The sequence below is a fragment of the Seriola dumerili genome, unplaced genomic scaffold (assembly GCF_002260705.1).
Source record: "Seriola dumerili isolate Sdu_G_001 unplaced genomic scaffold, Sdu_1.0 BDQW01000290.1, whole genome shotgun sequence".
NCBI classification, from domain to species: Eukaryota; Metazoa; Chordata; class Actinopteri; order Carangiformes; family Carangidae; genus Seriola; species Seriola dumerili.
In genome coordinates, this window is record NW_019174545.1 from 50,312 (window position 1) to 70,590 (window position 20,279).

Below are 20,279 nucleotides of genomic sequence, written 5' to 3' on the forward strand. Positions count from 1 at the left end.
AACTGTATTACTGATGAATGAGACAGAGAGAGTTGACACAATGTAGCTCTGTGACTCATGCCCAGGCTAATTTTGTTGTAGTTTTATCCAAAACCAGAGGGAGGCACTCACCCTTGTTTTGCTGTTGACATTGGCCTGTTGCTGCAGGAGGAACTTCACCATCTTGATGTTGCCATAGTGACACGCTACATGCAGGGGAGTGTAACCCATCTGAGAGGAGAGAGAGAGAAACAGTAGAAAGTCCTCAACACAAAAACATCAAAGTCGCATAACTTTAGTGTCTTAATGACCTTTTAATTTGACTACATTATGCAGATTTGATCCTATTTGAGGTTGAATGTCTCATGAATATTACATCAACCGATGGGTCAAATTCACACTGTAAGTTTATTTCTGAAAAGACAGTGATGATAAAAATTGCATTCAGGCTGTAATTTAGGAGAGACAGGATATAACTGTTTCTTGTGCACAGGATAGGAACAATAACAATACCACCAATACTAACACCTCGACATTACAATAATTTCCAATTTCAAGAACCCCACAACAAATACTACCACATAAAATGCTATTATTATGTCAAATAGGTTTCATTTTTTAAGGTTGTAGTTCGTGGTGCTGTTGTCCTGACCACATTATATGATTCTACACTTAAATTACACTTATCTATATTAATCTGGTACAATTCCACATCAAACCACAGCTGTAAAACCAATGCACCAGAGGTCTGAGTGATCTGAACCCCTCTAGGGTCTGCCATGTATTGATGGTAACATAACCCTCTGCCATGAGATCATAAGGCTATTTTTATTACAGAACTTAAGACACTATCTGCTACTGCACAAGTAGTTTCTACACAGATAAGGGTTTGATAACCTGGACCACGGTTTAACGTGAAACTCTCTTAACCCTCTGTTTATTTATTCTTTTGATTATAGGACCAAAAGACTGAAGAGGTCATACCCGTGTGGCTGCATAGACTGAGGCTCCCTGCTTCACCAAGATATCAGCGATGCCAACATGTCCTTCCTGTGCCACCAGGTGCAGAGGGGTTAATCCACTCTGTAGGCAACAAAAGTTAAAACGACAAATATATCACAGCACAGATCACAGATATGCACGCATATAATCCCCCTTTTAGTCACTCTTTCATCATTTATCTGGTTCTTGCCTTGTTGCCAAGGTTGACATTAGCCTGTTTGGAGATGAGCAGGGAGACCATGTCGGGCCTTCCTTCCTGCGAGGCCAGGTGGAGAGGTGTGACACCCTGCAGTGACTCAGCATTGGCCGAAGCTCCGTACTGCAGTAGGCTGTTAGCCACCTCCACCTGGTTCTGCTTGGATGCTATGTGCAGGGCAGTGTAGCCGTTCTGGAGCACAGACATGAGTAGTGGTCAGAAAAACTATAATAACTGTCACATTCAGGATTAGGTGTGTGTGGATTTGCATTTAATTTTTCCTTTTACCCTGGCTGCGCTATGTGGTGACCCTCCCTTGCTGACAAGCAGGTTAACAACATCCAGATTGTTGTGATGTACAGCGACATGCAGAGGAGTAAGCCCATTCTGTAAAAACAAAATCAAAACTTCATCAGCATGTGTTACATCATACATCACTTTTTTTTTTTTTTTTTTAAATCTTTTGATACTTCCTCCTATAGATCCAATGCCTTTTTGTTTTTCTTACCTTGCCTGCAGCATTAGGGTTGGCTCCTCTCTCCAGCAGCAGCTCTGCTACGTCCACTTTGCCATACTTAGAGGCCACATGCAGCGGAGTGAAGCCTTTCTACAGAGGCGCCAACAGGAATTGGGACACAATATTAGGGTAACTGAGGCTCAAAATCCAAGGTCTGCAAATACCTAACATTAGAGACATAGGCCAGAATATGCAAAATGGATGCTTTACCTTGGTCATCTTGGTCTGCTGAGCCTCCATGTCCAGTAGGATGCGGACGGTTTGTACATGACCTTCCCGGGAAGCGATGTGTAGGGGTGTGTGTCCTGCTGTGGTGGTGGAGTTGGGGTTGGCTTTATGCTCCAGCAGCAGCTTCACGAGCTCCTTGTGGCCCATCCGAGCGGCACAATGCAAAGGTGTTTGGTCATCCTGGTCAGGGAGGAGAGGGCACTCATGAAATGTAACGTACTGTATGAAACATCTAAAAATGAGAGGTCCTCTACCAGCCCTGTTTTAATTTCTAAGCTTTTCCACTGTGTTCTTCACTACCAGTCAAAATGAGGCTGTGGTGTGCAGGAGCAGAATTAGCCTGTAGAAACAAAGCTCTGTCTACATCAATAGCCAAGAATCAGTTGCTAGACTGACTTTTTAAAATCAACGCTTTCATATATCATATAACAAAATGAGGCTTTTGGCACATTTACAATATGTCTATGAGGAATCTTTTGCACGAGCCTGTGAATACGCAGACTGTGCTATGTGAAATCTCTACCTTGGCCTTGGCGTCCACTGGTGCTGCATTCTGCAGTAAAAACTCTGCCACCTCATAGTGTCCCGCTCGAGATGCCATATGGAGAGGAGTCTCCACTTTCTGCTCACACACACAAAAAAACACAACAAAACACACAGTCAGACCTTTTAACAAAAATGTTATTGTGGGTTATTTAGTTATGTGTGTTGCTCTTGGAATCTCAGATGGGAACTCACCACGTTGGAGGCGCTGGGGGAGGCTCCTTTCTGTAGCAGGATCTTCACAATGTTTAGATGACCCATAAATGATGCCACATGCAAGGGGGTCAGGCCAGACTGTTCAAAAGGAGGGCAGAATTACAAGAATTATAAGTGGACTTGCAGATTTATTAAAGCACCTGAATAAATTTAGATGCTTTTACTTTGAACCCTTTTTTAGATAAATGTTTCTCATTTATTTCATTCCCTCTTGATCTCTCACCTCAGTTACAGCCTCTAATGATGCAGAGTGTTTGAGCAGGAGATCCATCACGCGCATGTGGTTCTTTTTACAGGCAATATGCAAAGGAGTGAAGCCATTCTGTAAAAACAAAGGGACAGTTATCATCACCACGATGGTAAGAAGTAACTTTGCCTTTCCTGAATAGACAAATTAACTGTGTTCTCCTGTGTGCTTGTCACTGACCAGTGCCCGGGAGTTGGGTTTGGCCCCTTTGTCCAGCAGTACTTTGGCCATGCGGTGGTGGCCACAGTGTGCCGCCACATGCAGAGGCGTGAGGTGGTCCAGTGTGATGTCATCAATCTCTGCGTTGTACTGCAGAAGCTGCTTGACGCAGTCCATGTGGTCACCCTGTGCTGCCATGTGGATTGGAGACAGGCCATTCTGAAAAAACAAACAAACAAAAAACCCCCCCCAAAAAAACATGTTGATTCTCTCATTCCTTGTGAAACAGGAGGCAAATTGTCTTGTAGTGAAAACAAACAATCAGATTAAGAAGCAGCAGCAAGAGGAATACATGGCTGCATTTGGCTGGTGGATGACAAACTTTCATTTTCAATTCTCTCACACACTGATTTGCGTTCACGACCAAACCAGAGGAGTGAAGAATTTTCTTTACTTGTATCTACAGTAGATGGTTTACCTTTGTCTTTGCCTGGATGGGGGCCCCATGGTCCAGCAGGATCTCTATAATCCTGACATGACCATTTCTGGCTGCACAATGCAGAGGAGTCAGCTCATCCTGGAGAGAGACAATTGTTAGTGATTTAGTTAATGATGCGTCAAAGACAGTAAGTGAATCAAAGAGTTTAGGAAACAGTAGGATAGATGTCTGCTGTACCTTGGTCTTGGCATCGATCTGCGCCCCTCTGTCCAGCAGGAGTCGGACCATGATCACATTCCCTCGTCTGGATGCAATGTGCAGAGGAGTGATGCCGTTCTGCAGAGAGATACAGATACACTTACACACACTCTAAGAGAACAGCAAGCAAGTACAAGAGATGAACCTCCTATTAGTTATGCCCTACCTTTGGGGTGAAGTTGACATTGGCTCCTCTATTGAGCAGCAGTTGAGCTACGTTCAAGTTTTCATAGTGTGCAGCAATGTGGAGGGGTGTGAATCCAGTCTGCGGGGACACATCAGGGTGAGTGTACGTCACTTTCATTACCTTTGCACTTTGAAACTCAAAGACAAACCAAACAAGGACACCAAACAAGGATTTCCATTCCTACTTTACATGTAGTACACACGTGTACATCGCATTCACACACACGCCCACACACCTTGCTGAGTACATCAGGATTGGGGTCGTTCTGCAGAAGCACTGCGGCTGTGCGTGTATCGTCGTTGCGCGCTGCAATGTGCAGCGCAGGGAGGCGAACCTTTCCCTTGGTGCCGTAGTTGATGAGCAGGGCTACGACATTTTCATGCCCCTGCTGAAGGGCCACGGCCAGAGGAGTAAATCCATCCTGAAGGACAAGGGAGAGGGTTAGGATACTAATTAACTCATGGAGAGAAAACTGGAGAGATGTAAGGAGAGAGGCTTATGAGAACAAAACAGAATGGAAGGACAGCGAGTCTGGATCAGCGAGGATGGGATTGAGGAGTTTGGGAGATTACTCTTTGAAAACTTCTCTCAGGTCTTTGGTACCTCAGTTGGAATGCTCTGATTGGCTCCGTTCTCCAGAAGAAACTTCACAACCTCTAGATGGTTTTCTTGCGCAGCCATGTAGAGTGGAGTGAAACCCTTCTGTCTCAGGAAGACGCACACACAACAGACACACACATACATACAGACACACACACACAGCAGCAGCAGAGGAGACACAGGCACAGCAACAGAAAGGTAGGAAGACAGTCACAGATGCACGCACAAGGATGTACACAGAAAGGAAACACCAACACACAGAAATATAGGAACAAAGACACATGTTAACAGATGGAACTGCAATAGTTACTACAATGGTTTCACAGTAAAGTTGACATAGTAAGTACTGATGAGTGGCCTCAGTGTCCTGTGATCACCGCTGTGAGAGCAGCACTGAATCTCACCTGGGACTGAGCATTGACATTGGCCCCGTAGTTAACCAGCTCTGTGACCACCTGCTCCTGCCCTGCCAGGGCTGCAATGTGCAGGGCCGTATTCCCTTTCTGTTTAAACATAGATACATGAGGACAAGAGTACACAGTCATAATGAGCACTGACAACCAACATTTATATGCAAAGTGCATGTGGGTTTTGGGCATGTTAGGTTTTGCAGCTGGACAGATCTTTCATGTTGTATTCTGACATTAGATACTGTAGATGAATAATGCTTTGACCATTTTTAATGGGGTAAACAAATAGCATTGATTCACATGTAAAAAAAAAAAAAAAAAAGGTATCATTTTAAAATTTTCTATAGTAGTATTGATGCTAGTTTTAGTATCAAAATGTAGATCTAAATCAGGAACTATCTAAGAATAAGTAAATAAAAGTGCATATTTGAACACTCATCACATGTCAGCTCTCAGTGCTTCACAGGTTTTGATACCCATTTTGCTTGGTTCCAGAATAGGTAGGTAGTAGTATTTTTTTCCAGGAGATTTTACCTTTGTGGTGGTCTCCAGTACGATTCCATTGTGGAGTAGCTCCAGCACCATTTTGACGTGGCCTTCTTTCGAGGCCAGATGTAACCCGTTGAGCCCATTCTGAGTGAGAGAGCAGAGCAGACCTCATACTGAAGGGTCCGAAACACGCTATGAACACAAATATCCCCTGATCTTAAAGAAATAAACATGTATACACACAAACTCATGTAGGCCATGCCAAATTAAACGACTGGGGTTGTTATCGCACAAACCACAGCAGGCAAATACTTACACTAGACACCACGCATGCAGTACTCTCAGAATCAAAGTGGTCATTAGGGAAAAACAATGTCTACGGGGATGAAAATCATGATGTGATCATTTTCATTTGATTAATGATGGTGAGGAGGAGGAGAGGGAAGAGGAGGACGGGAGGGGGATGGCAGGCCGCTGGTCTCGTGGCTGGGAAGAATACAAGCCGTGTGGAATAGGTCTGACCTCACACAGCCTTCCTTCAGCCGCACAGGACATGTGAGGTTGGACCTTTCCCACACCACTGATATTATTCCTCTGAGTGGGGAGACCACAGCACACCATCACTCTACTGCAGACAGAGGAGAGAAGGAGGGAGGGGAGAGAGAGGGAGGCGATGGAGGAGGAAAAAAAAGGAAGAAAAAAAAAAGGGAGGTGAGTTAGTAAACCGGTAAACCAGGTGGAGGAGAGAGGGTAGTGGAGCAGTTGTTAGGCTGAGAAGGACAGAAGAGGAGGGAAAACACAATAATGGGAGGGCAGGAGTGAGGCAGCGTGCTGGTGAGCAACCCATGGCAGAGGTATCCACTCAGACAAGTTAACAGAGACACAACTGCCACAGTCAAACCTCCACCTGGCCACACTCCCATCAGACTGGACATACAGCACCAGGACAAACAGTCACACAACCACAACAACAACAACACTGTCGCCGCCTGCGTTAAAGTGACAGTCTACAACTGTTTTCAAATATAAATAATAACAAATATAATATATTCTGTATCACCACAAACACATTTGGAGGGTAAGTAGCATAGAGTTGTAAAACGTAGTGGATAAATTGATCCTCTTGACTTGGACTATGGGAAACCTATTATTTATTTATTTTTCTGACATTTTAATAGATTAATCCAGAAAATAATCTACATATGCTTCAGATTGATAATGAAAATCAATAGTTGCAGCCCTCAGAGATTCAACCTGTGTTTGTGATAAATGTAAGAACATGGAGATACATAAGAAACTATGGCCTGTGTTTCATGTCTTTATGATTCCACTGAACCTGGCCAAAATTAAAGCTACTATGTGTAGAATTTAAACATTTCTAATTTTGCTGCCATCTGGTGGTAGTATAAATAAAGACAGAGTAGCTTGACTGAAAGCAACATGTATAGTACGCTGGACCAATTTTCACAAGAAGTGTTTAATTTTTCTACAAGCAAAAAGTTATCAGGCTAATTTGAAAGAAGCTATAATCACATAAAAATCCCACATACAGGAGCTGCGAGGGCAAAGCTGGAAAGCAATAACTTGTATGTTGTAGATTATCACTTTAACTGAAACACAATTAACACCAAACAGCGAAAATAACCCAATATCATATGATAGCTATCAACAAAACAATGAATTGAAATTGTGTAAATCAGGAGAATTCATCTTGCAAGTCCAAAAAATTCTGGTATCAGACAGTATTTCTGTTGTAATTGTAATTTTAATCCATGGGGTGTTTCCCTTCGTTATCATCAGGGCGTTTGGCGGAAATGGGCCACTGTACAGTGTCACTTTACATGAATAAATCTCTTGTTATGTGGGGTCTGTTATGAGGCCCGTGAATAGGCCTCATAGACATCCTGACAGAAGCATTATCAGCAATAATAAAATGTTGAGGAAGCATAAGTGAATGGAAGGGAAACCATGACTAAGTTAGATTAATGAGCCAGAAGAATCTCTCTCTCTCACTCACACACACACACACACACATACACTTTTTGGCAAAGTTTCAGTAGCCTGAGGGCAGCAGTCCTAGCCCACTAGCACTGCCTCTTCCTGGACACTCTGGGAACAACCGTCAGAGTAAAGGAGGCAGGATGGAAGAGGCAGGGCGAAGGAGAAGACCCTGCCCCATTTATCACCTTACCCCGGAGACCCTGTATACTCTACCTGTCACCTCCAGCCACTGATTAACAGTCTACCCGAGCATGCACTTACAGTACAGTGCATGACTGAGTGCACAGGCAGATGAATGGGCATATAACAGCACAGTGGTAACTTCAGACACATCATGCACACTGGACACTCAAAACACATTTATATAGAAATAATGATACAACAAATGGTGGTATACATGGACAATATTTGAGCAGAAAATAATGAAATAAACAAATGATTATGAATTAGATCCTAAATGAAACTATATATTTGGTTTATAACTAACTCCATGACTTATAACTTAGCGCCATTAGTGAAATTGTACCGCTGTTTCCATTCACACATTGTTGTTCTTTTTTTGAATTAGAAGCAGGCAGCACACCCACCTCCTGAATTTTAATTTAATCAGCTAGAAAGCAGATAGAGAGACAGAATACTAAACCCTGGCAGGATTCGACTGTGGGCAAATGAACACTCAAATATTTCTATTTCTATTCTTGCCATGCACTATTACGCAGTACAACTGAAGATCATTTTTGCAGATGAGCAAAACTACCCGACTTGAATAAAAGGACAAGAGTGGCAAGTACAAAATAAATAAAAATCACTGGCTGATAGTTAAATGAGCTTGCCGGTCCGAAGCTATAACTTAGGGAATGTGCAGCTCTCTCACCTGATTGGCTGTATTTATATCAATGCCATTTTTGATATGTTCCAGGGCCTTGTCCAAGTTGCCAGAACGGGCCGCTCGGAGAAAACTGTTGCCAGCATCTGCCTGCAAGTGAAACAGAGAGAGGGAACGAGAGGGGGGGGGGGGGGTAAGGGGTATAAGAGAAAGTGAGAGACACATAAAGTAGAGGAATAGAGAGGAAAAGTGGAGAGGGAGACAGAGTTTGGTTATTATTTTTAGAAATAAAAGCATGTAAAACTGAAAACGTTCAGTAGCAAGATGGCGGTTACCCATCAGTTTTCCTCTCATTTCATTTCCTCCCCTGGTATTTTGGCGAGTGCAGTTCAAAAATCTGCATTTGCACCTTGAAATTTGTGTGTTTGAGGTTGTGGTGGGAACGCCAGTGAAGTAATAGCAGTACATAGACTCCCCTCTTAGTGTGAACTGGTCTCTCAGTTCCACAAAACCTCTAAAAAGATATGTCCATAAGTCTACCTGCTGCTCTGTACTCTGGTGATAAGGCAAGTGTGATTATACTACACAGACAGTCTCTGGTGTGTCGGCTGTGTTGGTCTCTGGGTTTATGTGTGTGAATGAAAGAGAGAGAAAGAGACACAAGGTGAATGGAGAAAGGAGAGAGAGAGAGAGAGAGAGAGAGGGATTGGCGAGTCCTGGCTCACGGGCCAGCTCATGGCACGTCTAGTGTTTTTGTCTGTGTTTTGTTTGTGTCTGAGGGCTTCATGCCTCTCCCAGGCAGCCAGGGGTGCTGCTGAAACAGGATCACTCATGCGGCACAGGGGGAGAGCGAGGGAGAGGAGAGGAGGAGAACGGGAGCAACTGAGGGAAAACCACACGGAGAAACTTGACTGCGGCAAACCCTGCACCTTTTGATTTCATTTACATAATCTCCCCTCTCCCCGTACCCATCCCCTCCCGACATCATCCCCTCCCTCCATCTCACCAGCTATCTCAAAATGCTGGTCAGGAGAATCAACAGCCATCCAGTCATTCTGTGCATGTTTTCACGCACAAAATGCAGAGATTAAATTCATTTGCAAACCTCTGATTTCTTAAATGCTGCCACACACCAAAACACCAAAGAAACTGCTTTCCTTAACTTGATAACATAGTGCCTTAAGATTGTGTTGTCTATTGTTGTGACACTGTTGTCGGTCCTCTTTTGACAGAGAGGGAGTGAGCCTGGGTAAAAAAGAGAAAAGATCCACATGCCTGGAGTAAAGGCATAGCAACAAATGACACAACCCACACTCAGCATGACACCAGTGGCACAGTGCTGTGCAAAGAGAGAGAGGTCACTTTGAAAAAAAAGAAGTGAGGGCGACGGCAGGGAAACAGAAAACTTTCCAGCTGACTGAAGTAGCAAAGTTTCTGACAGTCTGCAATTCTTGTTCTTCATGTCTGGTATAAAAAAAAAAAAATTGTACAATGGCAACGTTTCCACTTATCAGATGAACGTCATATAGTACACAACATCCTGTGTGTAAAGTAATAAATCCTGGGCTTTGTGCGAGTTCACAGACTCACACGGAGCCACTTGCCTCTGAGTCATAGCCATTCTCTCCAATAAATGGTTTTGTTTTAGCTTTCGCTCACAGATAATTGAGAGGCATATTACTCTGCAGTACAAAGCCTCTGAGTCACTCACACACACACACACACACACACACACACACACACACACACACACACACACAGGACATTCACACACACAAAAAAGTAATAAAAACAGAACATTGGATGTACTGTAAAGTAAAAAACTGCATTTATAAATCTACCATATGATATTTAGACTTACTTTAAGATACAAGAAACACTCAAAAGAGTCAAAAGAGGTACAAAAACATATAGAGGTATTTCAAGACATATTGTAAAGTCTCTGAGCTACTGTCTCTAGTTCAGTCGTCTCAGTTAATGGTTTTATTTACTTACAGTTGCTACGGTTGTATTGGTACTATTTTCCTCCCATAGACTTTCTCATTCACTTTCACTTTGAAGAAGATGATAAGCTAAAGCCCTCCTCCATCTAGACTGCAACGAACTGACCCCTGTACACACCCACCCACCCACACACACACACACACACACACACACACACACACACACACACACACACACACACACACACACACACACACACACACACACCTGTCACAATAGTTATGATTACCATACTGGGATACAGCATCCCTAAAATATCTATAAATGGATTTCAAGTTTCATAATTGGAAAAACAGACTTTTCTCATACTGTTAGACTTGAGTAAATTTTGGATGTAAAAGCTAAATATAAAAATCAGGAACACAAGCTCTGCACAGGGTAGCAGAGTGCAGACTGTTGTATCTGATGTTTGCAGACTCTGCCATGGTGAGACAAGAAAAATCCTTCCATCAAAGTCAGAGCAAATACAGCTGATGCAAAGACAACCACAACTTAACATAATATACATGGTCTGAAAGCAAATGGCAGCATGGTAACGCCATGGTGACCCCAACTGAGGCCCCTCTACAGGCGACCCATCCCCCTGGACTCAAAGCACTGCACCACAGAAACAGCCTCCTGAAAGTTTATAAGACGACAGAGACTCACACTATAATCCCTCCAGAAAAGACTCAAGTGAGATGTCGCCGGTTACAGCAAATTCTCTCTCTCTCTCCATGGTGACACTTTCCTAGTGATCAGTCCTGCATTCTCATGTGCGTGTCTGCATGTTTCTGTGTGGATCTGCTTGCGTCAAGAAGTGAGTGCGTGGTGTGGTGAGATAAGGATGCAGGGGAACCACACCCATCCACTAACTCGTAAACAGGTACGGCGCACATGCACACAGCAGTGGAAGCACACACATACAGAGCAGTCTAAAAACGCTCTGTGGTATAATTCCTCCTCTACGTTTTTGCTGGACTTTGGTGTGATTTAGATGAATGAGTCCCTCTCTGATTATCCCCATAGAGAATGGACAAGCTCCGGGGTCTGGAGCTGAGCAAAAAATGAGCGAGCACATTAATCATACTGTTTGGAGGAAAAGAGACAAGACAATAACCTGCTCAGCAGCTTCATGGTTAACATGAGCAGTATCAACACACACTGTCCTGCAATGTGCATCTGTGCAGCTGTCCTCAGGCGGAGACAGTTCAAGGCTCCTGATAATGAAGCTCAAAATTACCAAGTAAAATGATTCCCTATCTCATCACAGAAAATCCTCTCTTCTGAACTCTCTTCTTCTCATGTTTATCTCAGTTTTTCCTTCCTGTTGCCTTCTTTCCCTCCTCCATCCCCTGCTTCTTACATTTCTCTCTCTCCCCCCTCGCTTGCCTCCTCTGCTGGTGCTGCAGCAGACAGAATGACATCACCTCCTCGCCAGTGGACTGCAGTGCTCGAAAACTCAACGTGTACATATGTATGTGTTTGTGTGCACGACGAGGAATGCCTGAGATCACGGTGGCACGGCTAGACCTAAAGAATCATGATTTTCCAACAAAAGACCGATGGTGTGTGTTTGTGACGATTTGCGGTGGGATCAGATCGACTGTGTGTGTTTGTGTGTGTGAAGGGGGAGAAATAAGACAATGTGAGGCAGGAATGGGAAGACAGGGAAACCGGAGAGTAGAAAGCAGTAGAAACTGTGTTTGTGATCTAATTGTAATGGATTTGAGAACACGCAGTCATGTGTTCACAGTGGGCTCGAAAATGGCTGTTATAACTTCACTATGTTATCTCTCCATCTGTGTTAAATCTCTGTGTAAACTGTTCCCACTCTATCTCTTTGCAGTGGCTGTATGCAAGATTACTTCCAGATACTGTAATGCTGTACTGCCATCACAGTAGCTTCTTTTCTCGCCTGCCTTTGTTGATATAACAGCAATTTGGAAAACAAACTGGCTTCATCAGATGGTCACTAGTGTCACTTTACGCCAGCAACAGCAAAAGGTTTATTTAACTGCTTCTACCGTTATATCAGTTGCAAGTTGACAAATTTCTGGGGGATTTCTTGTGATTTTAGCAAAGATGCTGATTATTGTGACGCCAAAGACAATGACTCACAGTTTCTGCCTCATTATTATACTATATTCATATGGATCAAGCAGAAATATATTTGTTGCCCAGTTCGAGAAACAGTTTTAAGTCAGGGGCTCCAAACTTTTTTTTTTTTTTTTAACTTGAGGCAATATCTACTTATAGTGCCTCACCACAGGTGAGGGCTTACACTAAGCAGTTCAACCTAAGAATTTTTCCTTCTCAGATTGTTTAATTTCAGGGATTTTTGAAGACACGACAGCATTGCACAAGAACAAAAATCCAACCAAAAAAAGCAGGAAGATAGAAAAGCTGTAAAAAAAAAAAAAAATTGTGTCACAGAAATATACTTTTTTCTCATACCATTAATCCCTTTTAACCCTAGACTTATCTTGGGAACCATTGGTTTAAAGTAATGTGTTCCTCCTAACAGTCTAGACAGGTTATAAATCTGAAAAGGTCTCATTGCTGGTGAAATTGAATCCAGGACTATTTCACCAATGCAACTGAGAGACAAATCCTGGAGGTCTTCCACTGAATGTCAATGTGAGAATTTCTGTGTCAAAGATCAGGGTGATCCTTCTGGGATATGGAAGTATTATCTGCTTCATAGAATCTCAGCATTTCTATTAAAATTAACATAAAATTCACAATACAGAGAGCAACCCATCCCCTCTCTCCTTTTCTCTCTCTCTCTCTCTCACTCACACACACACACACACAAACACACACAACAACATGAATTTGCTGACACAGCACCAGGTGCAAATCATGAATATTTTAAGTGCCACGGCAGCTCTTTGTACACCCGGCAGAAAGGTGGAAATAAGGTGCATACGTATGTTCAGTGTATCACAATTCCTACTTTACTTGCAATAATTTCCTGAACTTTAAACAACATAAATTGTGCAAACCCACCAAACTAACAGTTATTTTCCCCTGCTAAACTCAATATCTCTATGTATTTAAACCAAACAATGTGATTGGACGGTTTCTATACATTGTAGGGGAACACTGAACGGCGGATATGGAAATTCCTGCAGAGTGCTTAAACAGCTATTCCATCACCCATTTCTGCTGACTTGCATTTGTTCTAGAAATTGATTTTCGTTCTTTGTCCTTTTTTCTCTGGCCTCCATCGCCGCCTTCATCTCTCAGGCTGCTTGAAGAGGTTGAGCGGGCAGCGAGCTGTTTCCGGCTACAGAGATGTAGTAAGTGTAGAGTCAGTCAGCCTGAGACCCATGGGACCGCTCAGCTATGGACACATTTACAGGAAGCAGGCGAGTGGGGCCACTGGGATGAAGCTGTTACATTCCCCCACTCAACACTGTCTGTCTGTATGTAAATCTGCCTGTCTGTCCAACCATTTGCCTGTCTGCTTCTATCCCCTATATGTGGCGAAGCGTCTTGTCCCATTTTTACTATTTACTTTCTCACACTCCCACCCCCCTCCCCCCGGCCCTCCGTATCCCACTGTTTGTCCCTGCCGTACTCATTGATTGTCTCTTTATATTTTGCCCTGCTGCAGCCTCTGCGCTTGTAGATGAGATTGTCATGGTTACTGTGATCTCTTGTGGGGATGACAAAGAGGGTGAAAGCCAATCGGTGGAGATAGGGTTTGAAACCTATGGAGGATAGGATCAGGATATGGTAAACAACCTGTGTTTAACTGCACAATAACACAACAGTAGAGAATATAACTGCTCGAGGGACAGAAAGATTAGATCATATATAAGAATATAAGTAACTTCAGTCCAGATATTGGACTGATCTTAAATCTATAAAACTAAATTCTAGCACTGTGAAGCTTCATATAACTGTGGTTATATCTACACTGTAAACAGAATAATACTTCAGCATCACACCTGCTAAAATAGCTAAAGAAAAAAATCAGAGGTATTGTATTGTGAGCAACTTTTTTGCAGTGGTGGAAAGTAATTAAGTACAATTATTGAAATATTGACCGTAAGTAAACTTTTTGAGGTACTTAAACATTCTACCTCAATGTTGTTTCTATTTTATGATACTTTACACTACTCCAGTACATTTATCTGACTGCTACAGAGACTCGCTACTTCTTCTGATTAAGCTTTTACATGTGATTCTTTTATGAAATGTTTTGTTATAAATTTAACTAGTCAACAGTGAAACAAAGTAGTTCAACTTCCACCTGCTACAACATTAAAATGCTGTTTGCATGTTCTGTATGATGATTACTGTTACTTTTGATACTTTAAGGACTTTAAGTGTGATTTTAGTATTGGTAATTTTACCTCAGAACAGAATTAAGTACAGAGTACTTCTTCCTCCGCTTCTCACTGTTCCTCTCAGTTATACAGCGCTGTCCTGGCTATTGAAATTGACTATTGGCCATGTTTTCCTGTTGTTAAGTTGATCTGTTTACTTGCAAATTTCTCCTATCTTTGGGAGGAACTAAAAAAACAAGGGTGAAATACTGCAAGAAGTGAAAGGTTTCAGACAACAGTGGACTCTGAGATGAATAAACTACTGACAGCATTGTAAATTGACTGCAGTGGAGCATTTCTACAAGTTGCATCATCTACAGTAAAACCTCACACAAACTGCTTCTGCTATTAACCCCAGGTAAACTCTGGTTGATACAAAATTGGCACTCGTACACACGCACATGCACATACAGCAGGGCCTTGTGATCGCGTGTCCTGTTTTGCCTGCTGGCTCAGTAGATTAAATAGTCTATAGTCTTCAGTGAAGCCGCGCTGAAAGAATCTCATTAATTGACCCACTAATCAGTTTACTGACCTCTAGTTTACTTACCACAGCTAATCCTAGTTGACATCATACAATCTGAACATCAAACAGAGGAACAAATAAAGTCAAAAACGAGATTAAGGAGGAAAACTGAACATGATACACACCCACACACTTACGCACTTACACTAATCTTGGATGCACATGCATCACAACTTTCAAAGATACCCCCAAGCAATCAAGCTCCCTCCCTATGGGAGGCTCCGACTGAAGAGTTTGATCAAGTGCGTTTATGTTTGAGTCTGTATGCAATGACTTGCTATGTGTTTTTAATGCTCCATTGCTTCATTTGAGTTTTGATAAAAATCATAAGAAGTTAGTCTGCAATAAGAAAGTGACAAATGGCTTTCTTATTAAGCAGGACCTGTATTTAAATCTCCATGACCTGCATCTCTCTCATTTTTCTCTTTCAGTGTTATACTGAAAGATGAGGGCATATTCAGGACCGAAAACAAGAACGAGCAGTGAAAGCGAAGCCAGGGGGAAGTCTCCAAAACAGTGGATGTGAAGGGATGGAGAACAAGAATGCTACTTAGTAAACAGAGCAAACACAGAGAGGCATTCACTAAATAAAAAAAGAACTTTAACAAAATGGATGAAAAGTAAATACCAATACATCAATATTCATGTGTTAGAGACAAAGTACATTTGAAAGAAAAATGGATTTAAAACCGGGAACAAAGCCAGTGACAAAAGTCTTGGCCCATCACTGTCTGATGTGAAAGGATAAAGACAGGGAGCATCGGCAGGTGCATTAAATCTGAGAAAATGCAACCGAGGTTTTTATAGCAGAACAAAACATTGCAAAAAAAGACAGCAATAAAACAAGAGTGATGGAGAAGTGTACTGGTAGAGAGAGATAATATGAAGAGACAGCGAGAGTGACAGGAAAAGAGATGAAGTGAGAGCGTATAGAGGGAGGAAGGTGAAGAGGAGACGGAGAACAGCAGAGTTTGTGGTACTCACTCCAAAAGTGACGGTCTTGACTGGCATGCCTGTTGGCCCTCCACTCTCTCTTTCTTACGTTTTCTGTTTCTCTCAAACTCACAGCTGTCTTTTCTGTTGCCCCCTGCAAGTGCTGCGGTACAGAGCACGCAGACCCCCGTCCAACGTAAACACGAACACACACACACACACACACATACACACACATACACACACACACACGCCCGCCCAGACGCACACACTTGAGTAAGCATGGTGGGTGGAGAGATTGAGGAGGGTGGGGGTTGAGGGGACGGGGGCCCAAGGGTTTATCTCTGGAGGAATGCTGCCTGTATCTAAAGACACACATTTCACACGGACACAAAAACAAACGGGTGCCCCACACTCTCACCATGGGTTTCCTGCCTACATCCTGGTTCATTTTTGGCTACTTTCTTCCATTTTCTCTAACTTTATATTTCTAACTCTGCCTCAAATCCCTTTTATTTTTCTTCTCCTTTATGTCCATCGTTCTCTTCTTCTACCCTCCATCACAGTCTATGTTCTGCTCTCCACCTCATCTATCCTCTCCACCTTTCAGGTTTTGTTGCACCCCAACACTCTGTCACCCAAACTTTATCCCTCCTTTCTCCTGTCCCTTCTTACCAACACGTCACGCCCGTCTCTGTGTCTCCTGTATGTTTTGTGACAGGCAGACAATCATTTTTTTTCACGGACCAGGCAATACCAAAATAGCGTAGAGTTACTGTGGAGAATGGGTGTGTTTTTCGGAGCGGGTCTGTTTCGGTCTGTGAGGTGACTTACAGTGACAAAGCGCTTGGCGGGGGGGTTGCTGCCACCGCCCCGTGACAATGGGCCAGACACACGGGGCGGGGGGAAGGACGGAGGGGCCAGCCTCTCAAAAGGCCCTGCCTCTTTTAATAAAGCGTCCGTCATTCCCTGCTTGAAAAGGCCTCCTTTTCTCTACCTCTCCCCTCCTCTCTCCCTCTCCTGGCTAAATGCTGGGAAAAGCACATCGCTGCCAAAACCATGCAGAGAGATAAATGCTTGTAGGAGAAGGGAAGGAGGGGGCAATGTAGAAAGAAGGCTACGCACTACTCAGTGCCACTGGACCGTGACCTGGGCAAAAACATCACGTGGGACGTCTCTCCTGTCCACAGTATTGAGTTTGGACAGTGATGAGAGCTCTGCTGCCAAAGAATGTGGGGCAGGGAACTTCGGACACTAATGTCCATGAAGACATGACAAATTATCCTGTGGTCCTCCATGGAAAGGGACAGCAACTCTTCCCCTCTGACATAAACCTCCTCTGGCTCAGCCTGCATGAGAAGTCATCATTAGTCCTACTTGATAACAGCTTCTTGATGTAGAATCGCTTAATGTGACTTCACTTCGATGTTTGAGCATCACTGTGCAGAATGATGCATTTCAGTTTAAAATGTGTGTGTACATGCAGGACTGTGTGACCAAAACCAGTTTGGGGGCCTATAATGTTCAATATGTAACTTATGCAAGTGTCATGTGGAAACTTTGACCTCTGGTTAAAACAACAGGTGCCCTTGCTGTAATCACTAATCCTGTTCACACTGGCCATTAAGAGATCTATTTCTAAAACCCAGTGTAAGTGATCGGGAACATCAGTCCTCATTCTGTGTAAGGATGTATTCAGAAGTTTATCTGGAGCTACTATGAGGGTTCAGTTAAACAAATCAAGCGAGTATGGTTAGTCTTTTTAGTACTTTTGCCACAGCTCAGCACAGAAACACTGACTATAGAAACATTAACAATTGATGTTAAAAAGACCAACTTAGAAGATACTCTGGAATACATTTTTACACAGAACAAGGAATGTGGATTTTATATCCTCCATCACTTCCATGGGAAACATGACCATGAGAAATGATTACAGCAAGAAAAAACTGCTTCATACCCATACATATAGGGACCTATTGTTTTAAGATAGACTAGAAAAAACATGACCCCTTTAACCTTTTCAAATGAATTTTTTCTACAGTTTTTTTTACTAGATTCAAGGTTTTTCAGGAGAAGAGTAGGTGAAATGGAATAGAATTTTGTACTGAGTAACTTAATGGAAAAAATATATAAGACACAAATTAGTCTTAAAACATCTCTGCTTCAGAGTTTTTAAGTTCTGAAGCAGAAAAAAGATGGCACAAAATAGGCATCAGGCTTGCATATGATGTAGGTGGGCTGGACTGAAGCTCACAGCATCATGAATATCTAGACTGTAACTCTGCGCTAGCATGCAAACATGGATTCTCATATATTCTCTTGAGCAGGCAGTGACTGTCAGAGTCTGTGGCCCAGTGTGGTTTCAGGTCATTATAACGTATAGGCCACACTCCAGTTTTGTAACAGAGTTGATTTAGGTTTGGGACAGACGTGCCCTCTGCACCCTGTGTCGAGCCCCTCTTGTTGGCAGGATAAAGGGCTACAGCTGTCCACGTGTGCCGCTTGTGGTGGTTTATTGCCCGTGTCCTGATGTCTCAGAGAACAGAGACTATAGTTGAAAAGGTGGGGGAGGAATCAACATAAACACTGGTCGTCTGTCAGCTGTCTTTCTCCAGCAAATTCTCACTGCCTCTCACATGCAGCCTAAAACCACACAGATGAAACAAATATATATTAAGGGTTTAAGTATCGAAAATATAACAGACATCTGGGTGGCCACAGATGAAATTCGATCGTGCGTCACCTCCATCTCAAAGTGTGGTGCAGGTCTGAGCTGAAGCTGCAATATTTCCAGCTTTGCTTGACGCTTTGGTTAACCAAATGAACAAAGTTCCTGGGTGGGAAGCCAGGTGGGCATCATGTCTCATGTCCATCCTTCAGCAAAACCAATGCAGGTTGATCGGTTTGACTGTTCAGTGGAGGGGAGGATATGGGAGGAAAGCATGAAACTCTTTGTGCTGTTCATCCTGCTTTTAAACATCTTCACTGAGGTAAAAAAAAAAAAAAAGAAATGGCTGGAGACATGTAAATAACTGCAGGTATACAATAATCTACGCACTCTCCAGGACAACAGAGGGAGAGGTAACCAAGCAACGGCCCGGTTACAGTTCACATGGGAACTGGACATGATTAATATGGAGATAAAAGGGAAAAAAAAATAAACATCCAGTATAAAAATAACTGTGTATTGTGTGTATTACACCTACAACTTATTTGAATAGCCTGGTTTCCAAAGCAGGGAACAGGTGTAGGATGATCAATTAAAAATTAAATACTCCGTACATTATCCCAAGTTTTGAATTCAAATGTTTTAAAGATGCTTCTATGTTGGCATAATGGCCCTCTAGTGGCAGCGTGGGACTCTGCAGTATTAGCCTGCAGCAGCTTCCAAGAGAGTATGGGCTGGGCCGGGCTGATTACTGCAGCCCTGGCACAAAACTCACATACACTCACTCACACACACGCACACACACGCACACATTCAACCTCTTATCCTGTGCTTCAGCTCCTCTTCACAAACTACATTAAGCTTGTCTGGCCTCTGAACTGTCAAAGGCGTGATTTAACTCAGCATTAACAGCAGCGGCTGTTAAAACTGCCTTTCTTCTGCAGACAGATTACATATCACATGCCAGAGCACACGTAGTGGCTCACTCACATATACATAATATCATACATACGGTAGACAAAGAGGCCTCAACAAATGCACATGCGCCTCAATGTGACAAAGGCAGACCGACCTGTGGAAGACAAAAACAGGGAGTTAGAAATACTAGACGAGGGAGGAGAGCAGGAAAGATGAAGGCAATAGAGAAGAATGACAGCAGCAATACGTCTGTGCAGAGCCAGGCTCCCATTAATCTTCATAAGTGGAGAGGTAGAGATGGGGAAATTCAGAGTGAAGATGTGCAAGAGGAGAAAGGGCATCACTGTGGAGAGAATGTGTCTCCATGTCTTTCTCTCTTGTATGTATGCAATATCTGAGCAGTAGCTGAGAACACAGACTCCATAATTTAAAACAACGGCTCTAACCATCAGTCACAACTGGGCTTGAGTCAGCATCAGGCAGGATCTGAGCAGCCAGACCATAATTCAATCGGACTGGTTAATACAGCAGGCCCAAGTTTTCAGACTCTATTCAGTCCTAATGCACTGTCCTGAAACTATGAGACTCCACTAAGAGTTCACCTGCCATTG

General features: G+C 43.0%; 1 protein-coding gene across 1 annotated transcript in view; it reads right to left on the bottom strand.

Moving 5' to 3' along the window:
- The window catches only part of ank1 (ankyrin 1), a 40,856-nt gene extending 24,545 nt beyond the window's left edge, over nt 1-16,311 (bottom strand). Inside the window, exons 1-19 of the mRNA XM_022757639.1 lie at nt 16,131-16,311; nt 8,346-8,447; nt 5,516-5,614; nt 4,976-5,074; nt 4,575-4,673; nt 4,207-4,392; nt 3,951-4,049; nt 3,764-3,862; nt 3,566-3,664; nt 3,109-3,306; nt 2,905-3,003; nt 2,661-2,759; nt 2,446-2,544; nt 1,905-2,102; nt 1,686-1,784; nt 1,466-1,564; nt 1,172-1,369; nt 964-1,062; nt 112-210 (exon numbers count right to left, since the gene is read on the bottom strand). Of these exons, the coding sequence (XP_022613360.1) occupies nt 112-210; nt 964-1,062; nt 1,172-1,369; nt 1,466-1,564; nt 1,686-1,784; nt 1,905-2,102; nt 2,446-2,544; nt 2,661-2,759; nt 2,905-3,003; nt 3,109-3,306; nt 3,566-3,664; nt 3,764-3,862; nt 3,951-4,049; nt 4,207-4,392; nt 4,575-4,673; nt 4,976-5,074; nt 5,516-5,614; nt 8,346-8,447; nt 16,131-16,157 (2,196 nt within the window). The 5' untranslated portion in view covers nt 16,158-16,311. The remainder of the gene's footprint in view (nt 1-111; nt 211-963; nt 1,063-1,171; nt 1,370-1,465; nt 1,565-1,685; nt 1,785-1,904; nt 2,103-2,445; nt 2,545-2,660; nt 2,760-2,904; nt 3,004-3,108; nt 3,307-3,565; nt 3,665-3,763; nt 3,863-3,950; nt 4,050-4,206; nt 4,393-4,574; nt 4,674-4,975; nt 5,075-5,515; nt 5,615-8,345; nt 8,448-16,130) is intronic.
- Between the last annotated feature and the right edge of the window lie 3,968 nt (nt 16,312-20,279).